Raw genomic sequence first — 17,274 nt, forward strand, 5'->3', positions numbered from 1 at the left:
GAGAAAAAATCTGAGATCTGCATAGCACTGAAATACAATATTATAGAATTCCTTGGTTAAATTTTTGCCTTTGACATGTGGTACATCAGGATGCCTCTCATCTGTTCTTACATCTCTACCTTTATTGACCAATTCAACACACATCTGTTACTTAAAATGGTGTGCTGGTAAATAGATAGGTGGAGTGTTGAAAAATGTAATAGGGATAAAGAAAACCCATTTAAATAACAAGAGTATGGCTACTACTAGAAATTATTTTTAGCTTGAAATGTTTTCTATCATGTAAATGACATAAACAGCATCATTTCTGGGAGGCTCATAAGAACAGGGTGTGAAAAGAATAAGAGCAAGTTTTATTTTCTTGCTAATTTTCACTTCTCACTGTCTAACTGCTCCTTACTCCCAAGTAGTGGAAATTGTGAAACAGACTCTGAGTTAGGGGCATTCACCTATTTCTTCAGGGGTGAGTCTTTAATTGATCAGAAATTATTCATTGCATTGATGTATACTGTAAAGAAGGAACAATTGACAGGAAAGTATCAAATGTAAAATAATGATAATGGAGGATTTGATAAATAAGCCAATTGGTCAACATAAAAACTACTTGCAATCAAAGACAGAAAGAGACCGTTTCTGAAGAGATATCTGCCCTCCCATTTTCACTGCAGCACTGTTCACAATAGGCAAGATATGGACTCAGCCTAAGTGTCCATCAATAGGTGAATGGATAAAGAAAGTGTTGTATATATACACAGTGGAATATTATCAAGCCTTTACAAAGGAGGAAATTCTGTCATTTGTGACAACATGGATGAACCTGGAAGATACTATGCTGAGTGAAATAAAGCCAGGCACAAAAAGACAAATATCACATGACCTCACTTACACTTGGCATCTAGAAAAGTCAAGCTTTTAGAAACAGAGAGTACAATGGTGGTTACCATAGGCTGGTGGTGGGGGGAGTTGGGGGGCGGGAATTGGAAAATGTTGGTCAAAGGGTCTGAAATTTCAGTTAGATAGGAGGGACGTGTTTTTGAGATCTGTGGAACAGCATGGTGACTATAGTTATTGATAATGTGTTATATAATTCAAAACTGCTAAGAGTATATTTCACCACAAAATAAGAGTGAGTATGTGAGCTAGTTGATATGTTAACTAACTTGATTTAAGCATTTTGCATTGTATATATATACCAAAACATCACACTGTACCCCATAAAAATATGTAATTATAATTTGTCAATTATAGATAAACATTATTATTATTATTTTTGAGATGGAATTTTGCTCTTGTTGCCCAGGCTGAGTTCAATGGCACGGTCTCAGCTCACCTCAACCTCTGCCTTCTGGGTTCAAGCGATTCCCTGCCTCAGACTCTCAGTTAGCTGGGATTACAGGCATGTTCCATCACGGCCGGCTAATTTTTTATTTTTGGTAGAAATGTGTTTTCTCCATGTTGGTCGGCCTGATCTCAAACTCCTGACTCCAGGTGATCCGCCAGCACTCCCAAAGTGCTGGGATTACAGGCATGAACCACCGCTCCCAGCCGATAAATACTATTTTAAAGTTTTTTAAGACTCAAACATTAAACAAATGAGAATTTTAACTGAAATCTGAATTTGAGTAGTAACCTTATATTTCTTCATGCGTATTTCTCTGTAACATCAGGAGGGCTTTTTTTAGCTAAATTATTAAAATTGCAGAAAGACTGTTGTAGTTCTTTTTTTAGGCTTAGAAAGACATTTCTACAGAGTTACAGAGTGATAGATTTTTTTTCCTGGACATATCTCCATAGCCAAGATAGACAAGGATTGGAAAGATAGTGTAGGGGGGTAGGAAGAAATGTATGTATAAATATATATATTTATGACTGAGATAGTACAAACACTATTTTTATTACTCTTTTCTATCACTTTTCTCAAAGCTTGTAAAACTACTATCTATATTTGACTTGAACCTGAGACAGCTGTGAAGTCTCCAGCATATCCTTTTGTGCCTAAAGAAATTAGCATTTATAGAGCCCTACTGATTTGAAGAACAGACTGGGATTACTTTTGATTATTGATTTCTAGGGGCATTTTTTTTTCATGTTTATTTTGCATATCCAGACATAATTGCATATCCTTTCATAATCAAGTACTTATATAGACACTATTTCTTAAATGTCAGGTGGCTCTGTAATATTTTAATAGTGCAATTTATAATGAAGCCATCACTTATTTTAACGGATTCAGAAAAAGTATAATTCAGAAAGTGTAAAAGATTCCTTTTAAAATAAGGTCTTTTTAATGGTTTTTAACTCTATTTGGTGAATAGTTTGATGTGCTACTAATGGTCAATAGTAGTACTGTGCATGCGTGTGTACGGGTGCGTGTGTGTGTGTGAGAGAGAGAGAGAGAGAGAGAGAGAGAGAGAGAGAGAGAGAAAACGATTTCTCCAGCTTTCTAAGGAGTCATTCATTGTCCCTGGTAAGAAGACCCTTGTGATTTGGCAGGGCGACTTCATCTTCTACTAATGACCTCATTTCTGTTTACCAGTGAAAGTGGACATTTCATTAAGCTTTTAAAAATCACCCATAATGCAAGAAGAGAACAATAAAGCCCCCATGACATTCCTTAAAGGAAAGAGTTTAAATTTTGATAAAAGAAAATGAGATGTAATGTGGAATGGACAGTGTTATTGTGATGCAGCACCTTTATTCACTAGCCCTTAATTATTTCAGATATTTTATTGCACATTTTCCCTGTTTGTATGGTTCTTTTGTATCATTTGCAACCTGATGAAGCCCCTCTCTGGAATTAGCTTCTGAGAGTTGGTGTGGGAATGATAAACCAGAAGCACTACCTTTGGATTCATTAAAGGATGGGTTTTCCATAGTTAGGTTGTACTAAAGAGAATTTCCATTTTCCAAGGGCAGTGTAAATTTTGCATATCATTTTAATAGCAAGGCAGGTCAATCAAATCGTAATTGTCTACAATTAGCACTCCCATGAGCTGTAGGCTTCTTTATCTTCTCCGAGACTGAACTGAAAAAGAAATTGTTATTTACTGTCACTGAAGTCATAGAAAATGCTTGCTATTCAGTGTAAGCGATGAGGAAAGTGCCAGTCTGGCAACAGGGCTTTGGCATAAATTTAAGATCTGCACACCAAAATGCACATTGTATCAAGCATGGCTATGTGCAAAATGTGCTATTACAAAGCACTTTCTTTCAGCACACAAAGCAGATCTTGGCAATGAACATTTAGTGTTGACAGCATTTTGGTTTGGAGCTAATCTAAAGATTGCTTTCTGACATTTTCAGGGGCTCTGAACTCTTTGGAGAAGGTGCATTTTGATACTAAAAATGAGGAAGCAGAGAAGAAGTGCTTTATATTTCCTAGTTCGTTCTATCTGAAGTGCCAGTGTTGTCATTTTGGGAATCGTTTCTTGAGTCTCATCACTGTACCAGAAAGTCCAGGTACAAGCTGGAGGTTGCAGGAACTGCAAGCTTGAGACTGTGGCATGAGGAAATTGTCTAAGCTTCATAAAATATTGCGATAACTCTATCCAGCTCTCACTATGTCACATTCTCTGCTGTGAAAATTTAAACTCCTTTCTTTAGCAATGCCATGCTTCTTTAGCAGCCTTGCCAAAGGAAGGAGGTCAATAAATGTCTTGCCAGTGCTCTTGCTAGTTCTCTTCAGTCCTCCCAAGCCATTGCTGGGCATCCTGTTTTGAGTGTCACTGAATTTGGTCCTATCATTACACTTCTTCATCTTGAGATGTCTCTGGAGCAAGGAGTGAAGGATAGTCAGTCCCACCAAAAGAACTTCAGCTAAAGATGGGAGAGGGGATGTTCTCTTTAAAAAATTCCTCATGAGAAAAAGAAAGGATACAGAATGCAAGCAAAAATACAAAATAGCTTCCAGAGTTGCTCTTAACATTTTTTGCATTTACAGATATGAAGGTAAGCACTGTAGTTGGGTGCTTGAAGGACACTGCTATATCAATAACAGCAGCCATGGTACCAGGAAAGAGATATTTGATAGGAAAGATGCTTCCCTGGCAGAAGCATTAAAAATGAAGACAATGAGGCAGGTGGTTCACCTGAGGTCAGGAGTTCAAGACCAGCCTGACCAACATGGCGAAACCCCATCTCTACTAAAACTACAATAATTAGCTGGACATGGTGGTGGACACCTGTAATCCCAGCTACTTGGGAAGCTGAAGCAGGAGAATCACTTGAACCCACGAGGCAGAGGCAGTAGTGAGCTGAGATCATGCCACTGCACTCCAGCCTGGGCAATAGACCGAGACTCTGTCTCAAAGAAAAACAAAAGTGAAGATAAGGGGTGGCAATATATTGTGGAGTCACAATATGATGAAAGATGCTGGTACCCACTGGTGTCAGTTCCTGAAAGAAAGTGTGGTAGAACTGAATATAGTGGAATAGTATCTCAGAAAGCTGTTATCTCTTGGATAACTATTATCTCAGTTACCCAGTGGAAAGGCTCATATATGCTCAACTAAAGGCAGAGACTAAAACAAGAGAGAGAAAAAGGAAATAGCGAGTACCAAAGTCTTAGGGGCCTAGCATGAGCTTTGTGAAGCTTCATGTAGGAGTTAGGACACCATGAGCTATTGTCAAGCTCATAACTTGATGTCTAGATATCACTGACCTAGGACAAGTTTCAACAAACCTTTTCTTAAAAGGTCAGATAAACATTTTAAGCTTTATGAACCATACAGGCTCTTTTACATCTACTTAACTCTTCTCTAATAGCATAAAAGCAGCCACAGACAATAGTAATTGAATGAGTGTGATTGTGTTCCAATATATTTAGTTAACAAAGCAGGCAAGTCATAGTTCACTAACCTCTGGCCTAGAACCAGCCCTAAAATATGAGGGGAAAAGGAAATAGCATTTTAGTGTTTTCCTCCTTGGTCATTGTTCTCCTTATCTTAGGACCTTCACAAGTCAGACTTGGTAGTATCCTAAATCAGAATGGATTAGGTAGACATTTATAGTCTAAACAAGGAAACAGACAATATATAATAGTGTCATCCATAAAGCAACAACTTAAAATACAGCTTTGAAAAGATAATGCAGCAAAATGTTAAACATGCTGATAGATGTCTTTTGCTTTACAGTACAGACTCTTCAATCCTAACCATTGAGTATGTGTTATTTGAACCTTAAATTATCCTTAGTTTTCTACATTGTTTTAGATCATTGAGTATATACTGCATCCCAGACTTTCCACCAAAGTGGTGCGATTTGTAAGCATCAGGGCAAAATTCTCTTCCTGATTGTATGAATTGGTGATAAAAATCTTGAATGACATCAAGTAAGCTTTCACACACTTTTAAATATGCTTTGTTTTAAAGTAGGTCAGACTTCCCAGTTGGCATCACAGAAAATGGCCCAAGTTACTTTTACAATTTTGCCTAACAGCAATTTTGTTTGACAGAATTTCTTCTAGAAAGTGGCTATAGAAGGATTAAATCTGCTTCATAATAGAATTTTACAATGGAACTACAAATAAAACTTAAATGTCAGTATTATATGTATTAATGTATCTCCAGGTAAACACCAGAGTGACATATTTCATGTTAAATTGACTGGTCTTATACTTAAGTGACCAGGGAAGGAATGTAGCTAGAGGCAGAATGTCATTCATCACATATTACTTTTTAGAAAGCAGAGTTTCAGGACTTCATTTTTTAAAGTTATAGCTTTGATTGGTAAAACTTCTTGGCTTTTGAATTAAAAAAAATTCATATTCCTAGTATTCACTTAGCATTGTTAATAGAAAGCCCACTGGCCAAATCGTTTGGCATAATGTGCTTGTGATTTACACAGGAGGTTGTGAAAGGTTTTGTAAAGTCTAGCTTGTTTGAATATATCAAATTATCATTTTTATTACAGCTTTTTATTTATCATAGTACATAAAATGATTTTGAGAAATCTCCAAAGAATGCTGATTTGATATGGATTTTGCTTTTATATAATTAACATTTATTGCAAATGCAGATTTTTATGATAAGTAAACTCTGATAGTATTATAGTATATTTTTTAACTGTATTGAGAATGCATAATTCACATTATTCTCAAATATTTTCAGTCAGAATGATAAATACGTACATATATATAAACATAGTCATGGAGGCAATAAATGAAAAGTCAATGTAGCTCTTCTCTCTAAGACATAAAAGTTATGTTGCATTCCATCTCAAAGAGAAAGTCTATAAACACAGATAGGTGCTACAAATTTCTGCATACCTCTCATGTCAGTGTACAACTATTAAATGCAGATTTGATTTTTTTCTATGTCTTCAAGGGTCTGAATCTTCGTAAAAAGTAATCAATCACTAATTTATTTGTTTGGGGGTTGTAGTTTGATTCCTCTTTTAGAATACCTCAACATTATATTGATCTTATAATCGTATTAAATACAATCTGATTCTTCTTTAGACTTTCCAATTACAGCCTTTCTTTATTTTTTTTCTTCTGTCTCTGTTCATCTGTTTGTTGTTGTTGTTGTTGTTGTTGTTTTAGAAAATTCTAGCCAAAGCACTTAGCACAAACTTTTTGGCACCAGGGATCTGTTTTGTGGAAATTTTTTTCCATGGACTGGGGTGGGTGTCGGGGAGAGTTTGGGGATTATTCAAGCATGTTACATTTATCTATTGGGTACTTTATTTCTGTTATTATTACATTGTAATATATAATGAAATAATTATACAACTCACTATAATGTAGAATCAGTAGGAGCCCTGAGCTTGTCTTCCTGCAACTAGATGGCCCCATCTGGGGCTGATGGGAGACAGTGACAGATCATCAGGCATTGATTGTCATAAGGAGCACACAACCCAGATCCCTCGTATGTGCAGTTCACAGTAGGGTTTGTGCTCCTATGAGAATCTAATGCTGCTGCTTATCTGACAGGAGGCAGAGCTCAGGAGGTAACGTGAGCAATGGGGAGCAGCTGTAAATACAGATGAAGCTTTGCTTGCTTGCTCACTGCTCACCTCCTGCTGTGTGGCCCGGTTCCTAACAGGCCACAGACCAGTACTGGTCCGTGAACCAGGGGGTTAGGCGCCCCTACTTTAAACAACACACATTTGTTCCCTTACAGTTCTGTAGATTAGAAGTCCAACACAAGTCTCATTGGGCTGACATCAAGGTGTCAGCAGGGCTTTATTCCTTGGGGCTATAGGGGAGAATCCATTTCCTTCCCTTTTGCAGCAGCTTCTAGAGACTGCCCATGTTCCTTTGCTCTTGGTCACCAGCAAGTGATTATATAGCCCAGGTCTCTGTTTGTGTAGTCATACCTCCCTCTCTGACTCTCCTGCCCCTCTCTTTCCCTTCTAAGGACCCCAGTGATTACAGTGGACCTACCTTAATTCACAGCAAGATGGCTAATTTAATCACCTTTGCCATGTACATTACTTCCCTATTGCTCTTGAAACAAATTACTACAACACAAATTTATTCTCTTACAGTTCTGGAGGTCCAAAGTCCAAAATCAATTTCACTTGGCCAAAAATCAAGAAATTGACAGGCCTGTGTTGCATATGGAGTTTCAAGGGGACAATCTGTTTTTCTGCCTTTTCTGGCTTCTAGTGGCTACCTGCACTCCTTAAGTCATGGTCTCTTTCTCCATCTTCAAACCAAGAGCACAGCATATTGAAATGTTATTCTCTGACTACGACAGCTGGTTCTGTGGTCACGTTTCCTTTTCCCTTACTGTGACCCTCCTGCCTCTCTCTTACAAGGACTCTTGGGTTTACATTAGGCCCATCTGGATAATCCAAGTTTGTTCCTGTCAAATAATCTTTAACTTAATCATGTCTGTGGATTCCCCCTTGTCATGTCAAGTAACATATTTTCAGGTTTCAGGAATTAGAATGTAGACTTTTTCTGGGGACAGTTATTCTGCCTACCCCACCAGTATTAGGCCGAGACTCTCTCTTAAGCTTACCTTTGAATCTCGCAGCCACTCATTGAACACTTGTGTCTAGATCCTCTGTCTGAGTCTCAAAGACTATTTTTACTATACCTTTTTCCAGCCCCAGAGTGGCTCCTCCTAGTTTTCCTATTTCTTCCATTTTCCAAGCGCAAAACCTTAGAGTTAGTTTTCTTCATTGTTCGTCAAGGATCTTTACTCTCTTGATTTTCTGGGGTTGTGTTTGGGAGAATTGGTGGAGGAAGATCATTGGATTATTCATTTACATATTATTTCAATAGGTAGACCATTGTGCTTTTAATATAAAATTATGCATACTGTGCTGCTGAGATACAAAGAGAAAGGGAGTGTTTATAAAACCATTTTTTAAAATGGCTTTCAATATTATGAAGTATATAGGATGTGTATTTTCTGGACAGTTTTATTCGGATCACTGAAATTTTGCATTGAGTGGTTGTTTAAGAATGTAAGCCCAGTGTAATTCAAGGGATATTAGTATACCACTCTGATATAGACCTCCTAATTTGCCCAGTTACACTAATTCCTAAACAAAGAATGCAAAAATCCTAACTTCTACAAAAGAGAAGCTTCTTGCCATTTGTTTTCAAATTTTATATGAAGGTTTATGGCTGCACAGCATTTTGACCAATGGAGAAGGTGAAATATTTTCTTCTTTGTTGGTGAAATTTGTAAATGGCAAATTTTCTTCAGTGGGGATCTCAGAGTAGCCTCACACTGTTTTTCTCTGGGATACTGTCTTGCCTTCACTTGTCTGGAGGACAGGTACCAAGAATCAATCAGGAGTCAGTTTGCATATTTGAAGAATGGGAGTGACGTGAGGGGATTATCTCGATGGAAACTGGGAAGAGGGACAGTTTTCCCTAGGAAAGGAAGTCAAAGAAAATGGGCATTCTCTCAGAATTCAAGGGGGAGGAGCAATTTTAAATGCAGAGTAGAGTCTGTTACTCAATTTCAGAAACCCCATGTTCAGATTCCCTGAGACACATACACCAAGATGGGACTAAAGGATCAGACTTATTGAAAAATACTGGAGAAGTGTCCGTAAAGGAAAAAAGGTGAAGGAGCGGAAATGGGCAGAGAGCCTCAGACTGCGAGTCAGGTCCCATGTCGGTGAACAAAGAGTGGGGAGGAAAACTTGTTTAGGAAGAGTGTCAGACTACAGCACAGTTCTGAGGATGCTGTAGCTGTGAAACTGGGGAATGAAGCTGTGAAAATGTTGAGTCAAAGTTGCCCATTAGAGAAATCCTTCATGGGGCAGGAAGGAGCCAGCATTAGCACCTCCACCCAGTTCAGTACTAGGAGCAGCACAGGGAGCTGTGTGGCCACAGTCCTCCTGGGGTAGCAGGTAGAGGCCATCAGTCAACTGTATTCTGTGCCGCAGGTTCTCTTGAAGTGAAACCTAAGGAGGAACCTGCATGTCTACACCAGTCTACACCTTGATTTGTACATATCCACTTCATGCTCATTTTGGGAGCAGCCTTAAAATGATTTTAATTTTGGCTTCCTTCCTTCTACCAATCAGTTATTGTGTCATACAGACAAAGCCACCACAATATCTCTATAATAATATAATAATGTTTTAATTATCAATAATATTAACCTTTGGATTAAAATACACATTATAAAGGGAGTTATGCAAATATTTTGAGTTGAACATTTTCAATCAGAATTATATTTGTGATTTTTTTCCGAGTGTTGCATGGAGTTATTGTTCATACATTCTCATTACTGTATAATACTATCTTGCATGAATTCACCAGATTTTAGGTTTTCTGACTCTGAATCGGAGTTCTTTTTATCAACCTTTTTTTTAGTACAAACTGGGTCAACAGGATTGACTTTTTATCCCTAATGCCCTGCTAAGGCCTACTGTGTTGGAGAGCAGTTGATATCTGGCTGGATAAAAGGGAGAAGGACAACCTTGTTAGTTTCATGTGTAGAACACTTTGGAAAGCAGAGAAAGATTGCTTTCCCTCCTTTACTGCAAAGTGAGGTTGCAGGAGTTGGGGAATGTTGGGGTGGAAAGGGATGCTTAAGAGCAACAGGAAGACCCTGAAGGGCTCTTGCTACTACAGCTGCCAGTTTTAACAACTGCAGAGCAAATTCAACTTACCTTACTAGTATTATTTTCCTCTATGGTTTATTCAATACTATTGCAAGAGAAAAGCATCATCAGGGTAGGCATGAGAATAACCATAGAGTTAATGTTTGAGATACATTTGTTTCATGCAACCCAATAAGTGATTTTAGAGCTCACAACTTACCACATGACTGACTGAAATTTCATGAACCATTATACTAATATGACAGCATGATTTAAAGATCAGTGTGAGGTTAAAACCAGTGTTTCTTGATGTCTGTGTAATTTGCAATTGGCTTGCTACTTTTTGGAAACATCAAGCATTTGCATTTGCATTGTGATTGGGAATCAGTCATCATGTTTTATTTCTTCTAGGTCCTTAGCACGTTCTCTTCTCTTCTGGCCTTTTCCCATGTTCTTCACTCTACTTGGTGTGCTTTTATCCCTGCTTGTTAGGGTGTTCTTCTGTCCTTGAAGGCCTGTTCTTCAGCCATGAAAGAATGGCACCTGTCCTTCCTCTGAAACTCATGGGAGCTCTCATCTAACCCTTCTCCTTATCTCATTGTTATTTACATATTGATTTACTATTCCCTTTACCAAAAAGAAAGACCTTCACCATTGGAATTATCTCTTAAATATATTTGAACTTGTTATTCATTAAATTTATTTTGATTCCGTGTTTTCCAAAAGTTTTTTTTTTTTTTTTTTAAACTCTTGGGAAAGCACTACAGTAATGAATCAATACAGTAGAGTTAATGCAACTAAGAGATAATAGGGCTCAGGAAAGCAGGAAGCCAATAAACCAACCATGGTAACTGTGCTTAAATCTCAACTTGGCGCTGAACAACCTGGGCCTCCAGAACAAAGCAGCGTATTATTATCTAGTCCTCATTATCACACACACACACAAAAAGAACAATGGTTCGTTTGCAGAAAGTTGATTCACCTTGGCCATAAAGTTTAAGAAAACTCTCATACTGTACTGTACATAGATGTTAGTCAGTAGCATAATTGTATCCTTAACTAACTGAATGAATCTTTATTGAGGACCTACTAAATGCCTTTGGGTGTTTCATTTTGCTAATTTGGAGGAGGGAGAAGGGCAGGTGAAATAAAAACTAACATCTCTTGTTTAGCAAGTGATAAGAGAACAGACAAGTAAGTAGAATGTTACATACTGATAAGTGTTTTAGTTGAAAAAAGCTTAGAATTACTCTGTATAGGAGCATCAACCCAGAGAAGGAGGATTAAGGAAGAGTTCGCTTGAGGAGGTGATTGCTGATGTTGGAACCAAGCTTTGAAAACCATTTGAAGGTTATCTCAAAGATTGCGGTTGGTGTTGAAAGCCAGAAAGCCAAAGACAGGACAGAGAAAACAGGAGTTGTAGGCCCCAGAAGCAGCATGTGCAAAAGACTCAGGGACCAAAGAGAGCATGGGGCTTCTCAGAGACTAAGGTTTTGAGCAGGACCTTAACCATGAAGGACCTCATATTCAGGTTAAGCGATTTTGCATTATGCCTGAGAGGTTAAAGAACTTTGCAAAGTTTGATGTCAGGAATTGACATTATTAGATTGTTAATTTTGAAATATCATTGTACAGGCAGAATGGAGATATGAATTAAAACTGAGCAAGACCAGAGAAGCTTGTTAGAAGGTGTCTGAAGCAGAGATGTGATGACAGTAAATAATATTGCTCCCGCCAGGATGCTAATCAACAGTATCCTCCATAATAATAAAGAATACATGGAGAGTTATTTCACTTAACTGCTTCTCCTCATGGCCTGCAACAAAAACACTCAGCACTACTTGGAAGTAAAGTTGATGTTTGTATAGATACATTAAGGACACAATGGAAAACTGTCCTTGATGGAATTTCTTTCTCTCTTCAACAATTTTATTAGAACTGTCATATGCTTGGATCTTCAATGAATACCCATCGTTTGTTGAAGAAGATAGTCGGAGATTTGTGTCTCAGGAGACAGGACACCTCTACATATCTAAGGTGGAGCCATCAGATGTGGGAAATTACACATGTGTGGTGACAAGTATGGTGACAAATGCCCGAGTGCTGGGCTCTCCAACTCCTTTGGTGCTACGTTCTGATGGTAATGAAACTTCTCCAAGTGCAATTCTGAGTGCAAATGGTGCTGAGGCTGCAAACAAAAGCAATTGGGAAAATGTATAAAGTACATCGAGAAGAACTGTCACTTCATGTTTTTTGGCACAAAGACTATTTTATGAGTATAATTACAAAAATGATTTGATAAATCATAGGTCCTTATGCATAATTCTTACCCAGGGCAAGCTTCATAATTTGCAGGGACCAGTGCAAAATAAAAATAAGTGGCCTCTTGTTCAGAAGTCATTAAGAATTTTAAGACAGCAATGGCAAACTCTTAAACCAAGCATGAGACCCTTCTGAGCCCAGGGCTCAGGTTGACTCCCATGAAGTCACCTATCCTGACCTTTGCCAGCTTGAGGTTTTTAAAGCTCTGGATATTTTGTTATAGGCTAAAAAGCATCACTAAAAAAACCATTAAAGAAAAAAATCTGTTTCATCAACACCTTGATGGCTGTTTAAGGGGAGTCTAAGAGCTGCCGAGGAAGCAGATCCATAAGCCTGGGTAGTTGACCCACTTACACAAAACCATATCTGATACAGCATAATGCTATGATCACAAAGCATTGAAGCACTTTTTCCAGTCAGTTATAATTGAATTTGACCTTTCCCATTTATTAAGTCATTGTTTCTTAACTCCAGGGAGCCATTTAATAAGTTTAAGATTGGTATCTCTGCTACCAGGGTATCATTAAGTAAATTCCCTGCCATAATTTTTGTTCTTTAGGGAAATTTCAGGAAGCAATAATATATTATATATTTCAGTTTGACTAGCAATGTCAAAATTGAATACACAATTTCAAAGCCTCCCATTTTGTGTAATGTAAAAGACTTAGTGGTTTTCTTGGAACTGCTCTGTACGTGGTAACCTATGAATCAGCATATCCAAAGTTCTTAAATGTTTATTAATATTGCATGTTTGACCCAAGTTAGTTCAGGTTTTTTAAAGCTCTGGATATTTTGTTATAGGCTAAAAAGCACCACTAAAAAAATCATTAAAGAAAAAAATCTGTTTCATCAACAACTTGATGGCTGTTTAAAAGGGAATCTGAGCTGCATAGACTAAATTTTATTTAATTGAAATCACTAGAAGACCTGGTTCAAAATGGAGCAAAAGAAAGTTTTATTTAAGAAAAACGAGGCAATTCCAAAGGAAATGTTGAAACGATTAACTTTATATTGTGGATTTATAGGTGTGATGGGTGAATATGAACCTAAAATAGAAGTTCAGTTTCCAGAAACTCTTCCAGCAGCTAAAGGTTCGACTGTGAAATTGGAATGTTTTGCCCTTGTGAAAGTAAGTTTATAATATTTACTCTAATGTGCTGAAACATTAGATTGCTATAGAAATCAGGATGGTTTGAAAGACCTTCTTTTTTATTTTTCTAAAATTTACTTTCATTTTGAGGCAAAGGAAAAATAAAATGCAGGGGAAATGCACATATAAAATTTAGTTTGAAACTTTAATATTTAAAGTCGATTTGAAGAGAATTACTCTGCCTGCCTAATTTCATAAAATAAATTGGTGGGTTTTTTTTTTTTCCTTATTCATTTGCTGTAATCTAATATAGTGGGTCTGTATTAGGCTTTTTTCTCGAAATCATGAATTGACTCAAGAAAAATGAAGGTTATTTTATTAAAATATCAACTTAAAGACTTAAGTTAAATCCTTTTATCTGGTTTATATAATTGACCGTTGGAAGTGGTTTTCTGCATTTAAAATCTTATGCCTTCTTGTTCCATCTTAAAAGCTTTATTTTCTCAAGTCAAAAAGGCTTCCAGACAACAGCAGACAACTTGACAATTTTCTTCTTAGTCCCATACCTCAGATTAATTGGAGAAGAAGTGATGGACTGCCATTTTCCAGCAAAATTAAATTAAGGAAGTTCAATGGTGTGCTTGAAATCCCCAACTTCCAACAGGAAGATGCAGGTTCCTATGAATGCATTGCTGAGAATTCACGAGGAAAAAATGTTGCTAGAGGGCGTCTCACTTACTATGGTGAGCATCTGCTTTGGGCAAATTGGAGTTTTAGCTTTTACTTTCTCATCTATAAAATATTGTTGTTGTTTAGGGATGAGAGATTATAGCAGAATCCCAATGTTCAACTTGTTGGTTAAACATTTTGTTCAACATTTTGTTAACTGTTGATAAACATTTATCATAGGGGGTATTGAAAAGAAATAAATTTTGTAATGAAGTTGAATATATACTCATTTTGCATTTTAAGATGATTCATGCAAAGATGAAATATTTCATATTTTTTTCCTAAGAATAACCTCTCACACACTTAAACACATTGGAGAGAGATCTCTTTTCTGTCTGTCTTCTCCTCTAGAAAACAGGTTTTGTATCTTTTTTGTTAGCTCTACTAAAGAGAAAAAAAAAAACTGCCTTTTGGGAAAAGTTGCAATTACTGTATTAAACAAACCACATGAACTCTGGCTCCTGTTGAGTTCTTCAGTGTTACTCTATCCCTTCCAAAAATGTATCTGTACTCTGTTTGCTGCCTTTAATTTGTAATCACTTTTTTTTGATGTACTGCTCAATTTAGGTAAGGAAAGAATAATAATGTCACCTTTATTTAGAGTCTATTTGTAGGCAAATTAGATTGCCTTTTTATGAAATTTGTTTTCAAACCTCTTATTTTAAGAAAACTGGGTTTTTGATGAAAACATGGCTTAGAAAGAATAAATATATAATTTTACAAAATGGACTTATAAAATATATGGAGACATATATATTCAGCTCAGTGAATATATATTTGCCCTTTAATAATTAGAAACATTGTAAAACTAGTGGGAATCGACCACTCTTGTGAAAGGTAAATTGCATTATATTCTATTTATTTTAGAAACTGGAAATTGAAACATCTTGCAATACATCCTTGGATAGCATATGTGCATGTTGCAAGAAAGAAAAGTTTGCAAAGGGAAATATTGAAATTATAGGTCTTAGGATCCCTCCTGCCTTGAAAAATATGAAGTCTACCAGTGCATTACTTCTGGCATGATTAACACTTGTTATTATATTGTAAGATTTTAGGATCTGTCAGAAACAAAATGGAGGCATTGTTTGGTAGCATCTGTCATTCTGTTTTGTAACTCTCCTATCTTGTTGCATGATTAGTTTAGAATGTATAGCACAGAACTTACCCAGGTTTCAAGGTCGTTGGGTTCCTAGGATTCTATGGAAATAGGTGAGCAAGCACTTAACCCATGTGGCTGGCCAGCTCTAAGGCCCTGACAAAGCCAAGTAACCATTTCTCATACTCTAGCTTAGTTCCTTCTTTCTGCGCAACCACTACGTGATCTAGGATAAGAAGATGACCATTATGGGAACACACAGAATATTCCAACTGTATTAATGTTTCAGTAAAAATATTTTTAGCTGTATATAACAGAAACCCTGTATACATAATAAACAAGTGTATGCTTCATATGATAAGGAAATCCAAAGCTAAATTGTCATTTAATTACCTTATCAGGCCACAACCCAGTTTCTTTGTGATTAGTTTTTCTGCCCTTGTCTGTTTTTTTTTTCCTTTTTCTGCATGTTAGTTTCCATTATGATCACAAAATGGCTGCCAGCAGTGACTAGCACATCAGTTGTTACTCATCCTTCCTTTCTCCGAAACATCTAGAAGTCCCCTGCTCAAACCTCACTGGCTACGTTTTCATTCCTAAACCAGTCACTGGCAAGGAGAAATTAGATTAGACAATTAAGTGCTTCACTTGGAACAGAGAAAAATGTCATGTTTCTATAGACGATGTGAGGTGATGGAAGAGTGGACAACTGAATGAACAATTGAGGTTATTTTAGGAATAAGGAAGAGAGGAAATGAATGCACAATAGAAAACCAGCAGTGTCTGCTATACTTAGTAAAAGAGGCAGACTATTGCTTTAGTCCATTGTGTAGGTAATATGATACATACCTAAAATATAAATCAGAAATTAATGCCATAAAGCATTTCATGAAAGTTGCCTTGCAACTTCTGTTTAACATTAGTATATTAAGTAGATGCCATGCAGTTCTCCGGTTATCTGCTCTAATATTTCATGTGAAAAATAGTCTATAGAATGTTTGCATCTCATATGATGGAATAAGGGGAGAAATCAGAATTGATGTGGCAGTTATGATTTCAGGATTGTTTAGTCCAGCAAATTATCCTCCCATTTGGGGAAGAAGAGTATTACTATGGGAAGCTTGTGGGACTTTTTTTTTTTTTTTTTTTTTAAACTTGGGTCTCTGTAAGAGGCTGATGTGTGAGTCTGTTCACAGTCATATTCCCTCTCAGGCTGATCGTTCCTGAAAGAAAAAGAAAATGTGTTTTAATATAGAGGGAAGTGATTTGGTACTGAACTACACTTGATACTGAGCAAGTTGTATGTATGTGTGTGTGTATATATGTATATATACGTATATACGTATATATGTATATATACGTATATATATACACACACACATATATACACATACACACAAAAGAGAAAAGTTAGACCTATACATTTCCAGTAAAAGCTAAATACCCACAGTTTCATTTCAATTTCATTTATAAAAAAGCAATTTTATGAGCTAGAAATGGAAAGACAAATCTTCCCATGGTTGCAATTAAATGGAAATAGATAAACTGTTTCTCCATATGGAGGATGCAAATGTGAATCCCACAGTACACATCACATGCATAATGCAATGTGAAACCAGTAAGACATCTCACCTCCCAGTTTTGGATTTAAAACACAAGCTGAGACTTGGCTGGATATACTGCGTATAGTAAGTGACTTTCATTGTAAGTGGTACAATGCTTTCATCTGTAAAATGAATTTTCCAAATACCCTCTAAAGCGTAAGTTGAAAATGATAAATCCACTTGATGGAACTTATTTACATATATAATTTAAAGTTGCATCGGTTACTTCTTTTTCTGGCAAAAACTCACATGACTCAAGTTGAACCAACTTATCCATCTTTTCCTGCTTTGATCTTAATTCACTCAGAGGTTCTTAAGATACTCACTGGTTTGTATTTAATTAAGTTATTTCTAACTTGTGGAAAATATTTTTTTCCTCAGCTATAGAAGTTTCTCTCCTATGGATGTTAATT

General features: G+C 36.7%; 1 protein-coding gene across 1 annotated transcript in view; it reads left to right on the top strand.

Annotated features, from left to right (window-relative positions):
- The window catches only part of CNTN3 (contactin 3), a 340,350-nt gene that overhangs the window by 223,701 nt on the left and 99,375 nt on the right, over positions 1–17,274 (top strand). Inside the window, exons 6-8 of the mRNA XM_017864604.1 lie at positions 11,954–12,157; positions 13,365–13,467; positions 13,988–14,172. Coding sequence (XP_017720093.1) covers positions 11,954–12,157; positions 13,365–13,467; positions 13,988–14,172 — 492 coding nt within the window. The remainder of the gene's footprint in view (positions 1–11,953; positions 12,158–13,364; positions 13,468–13,987; positions 14,173–17,274) is intronic.

Source organism: Rhinopithecus bieti, unplaced genomic scaffold (genome assembly GCF_001698545.2).
Source record: "Rhinopithecus bieti isolate Rb0 unplaced genomic scaffold, ASM169854v2 scaffold_76550, whole genome shotgun sequence".
Classification (NCBI taxonomy): domain Eukaryota; kingdom Metazoa; phylum Chordata; class Mammalia; order Primates; family Cercopithecidae; genus Rhinopithecus; species Rhinopithecus bieti.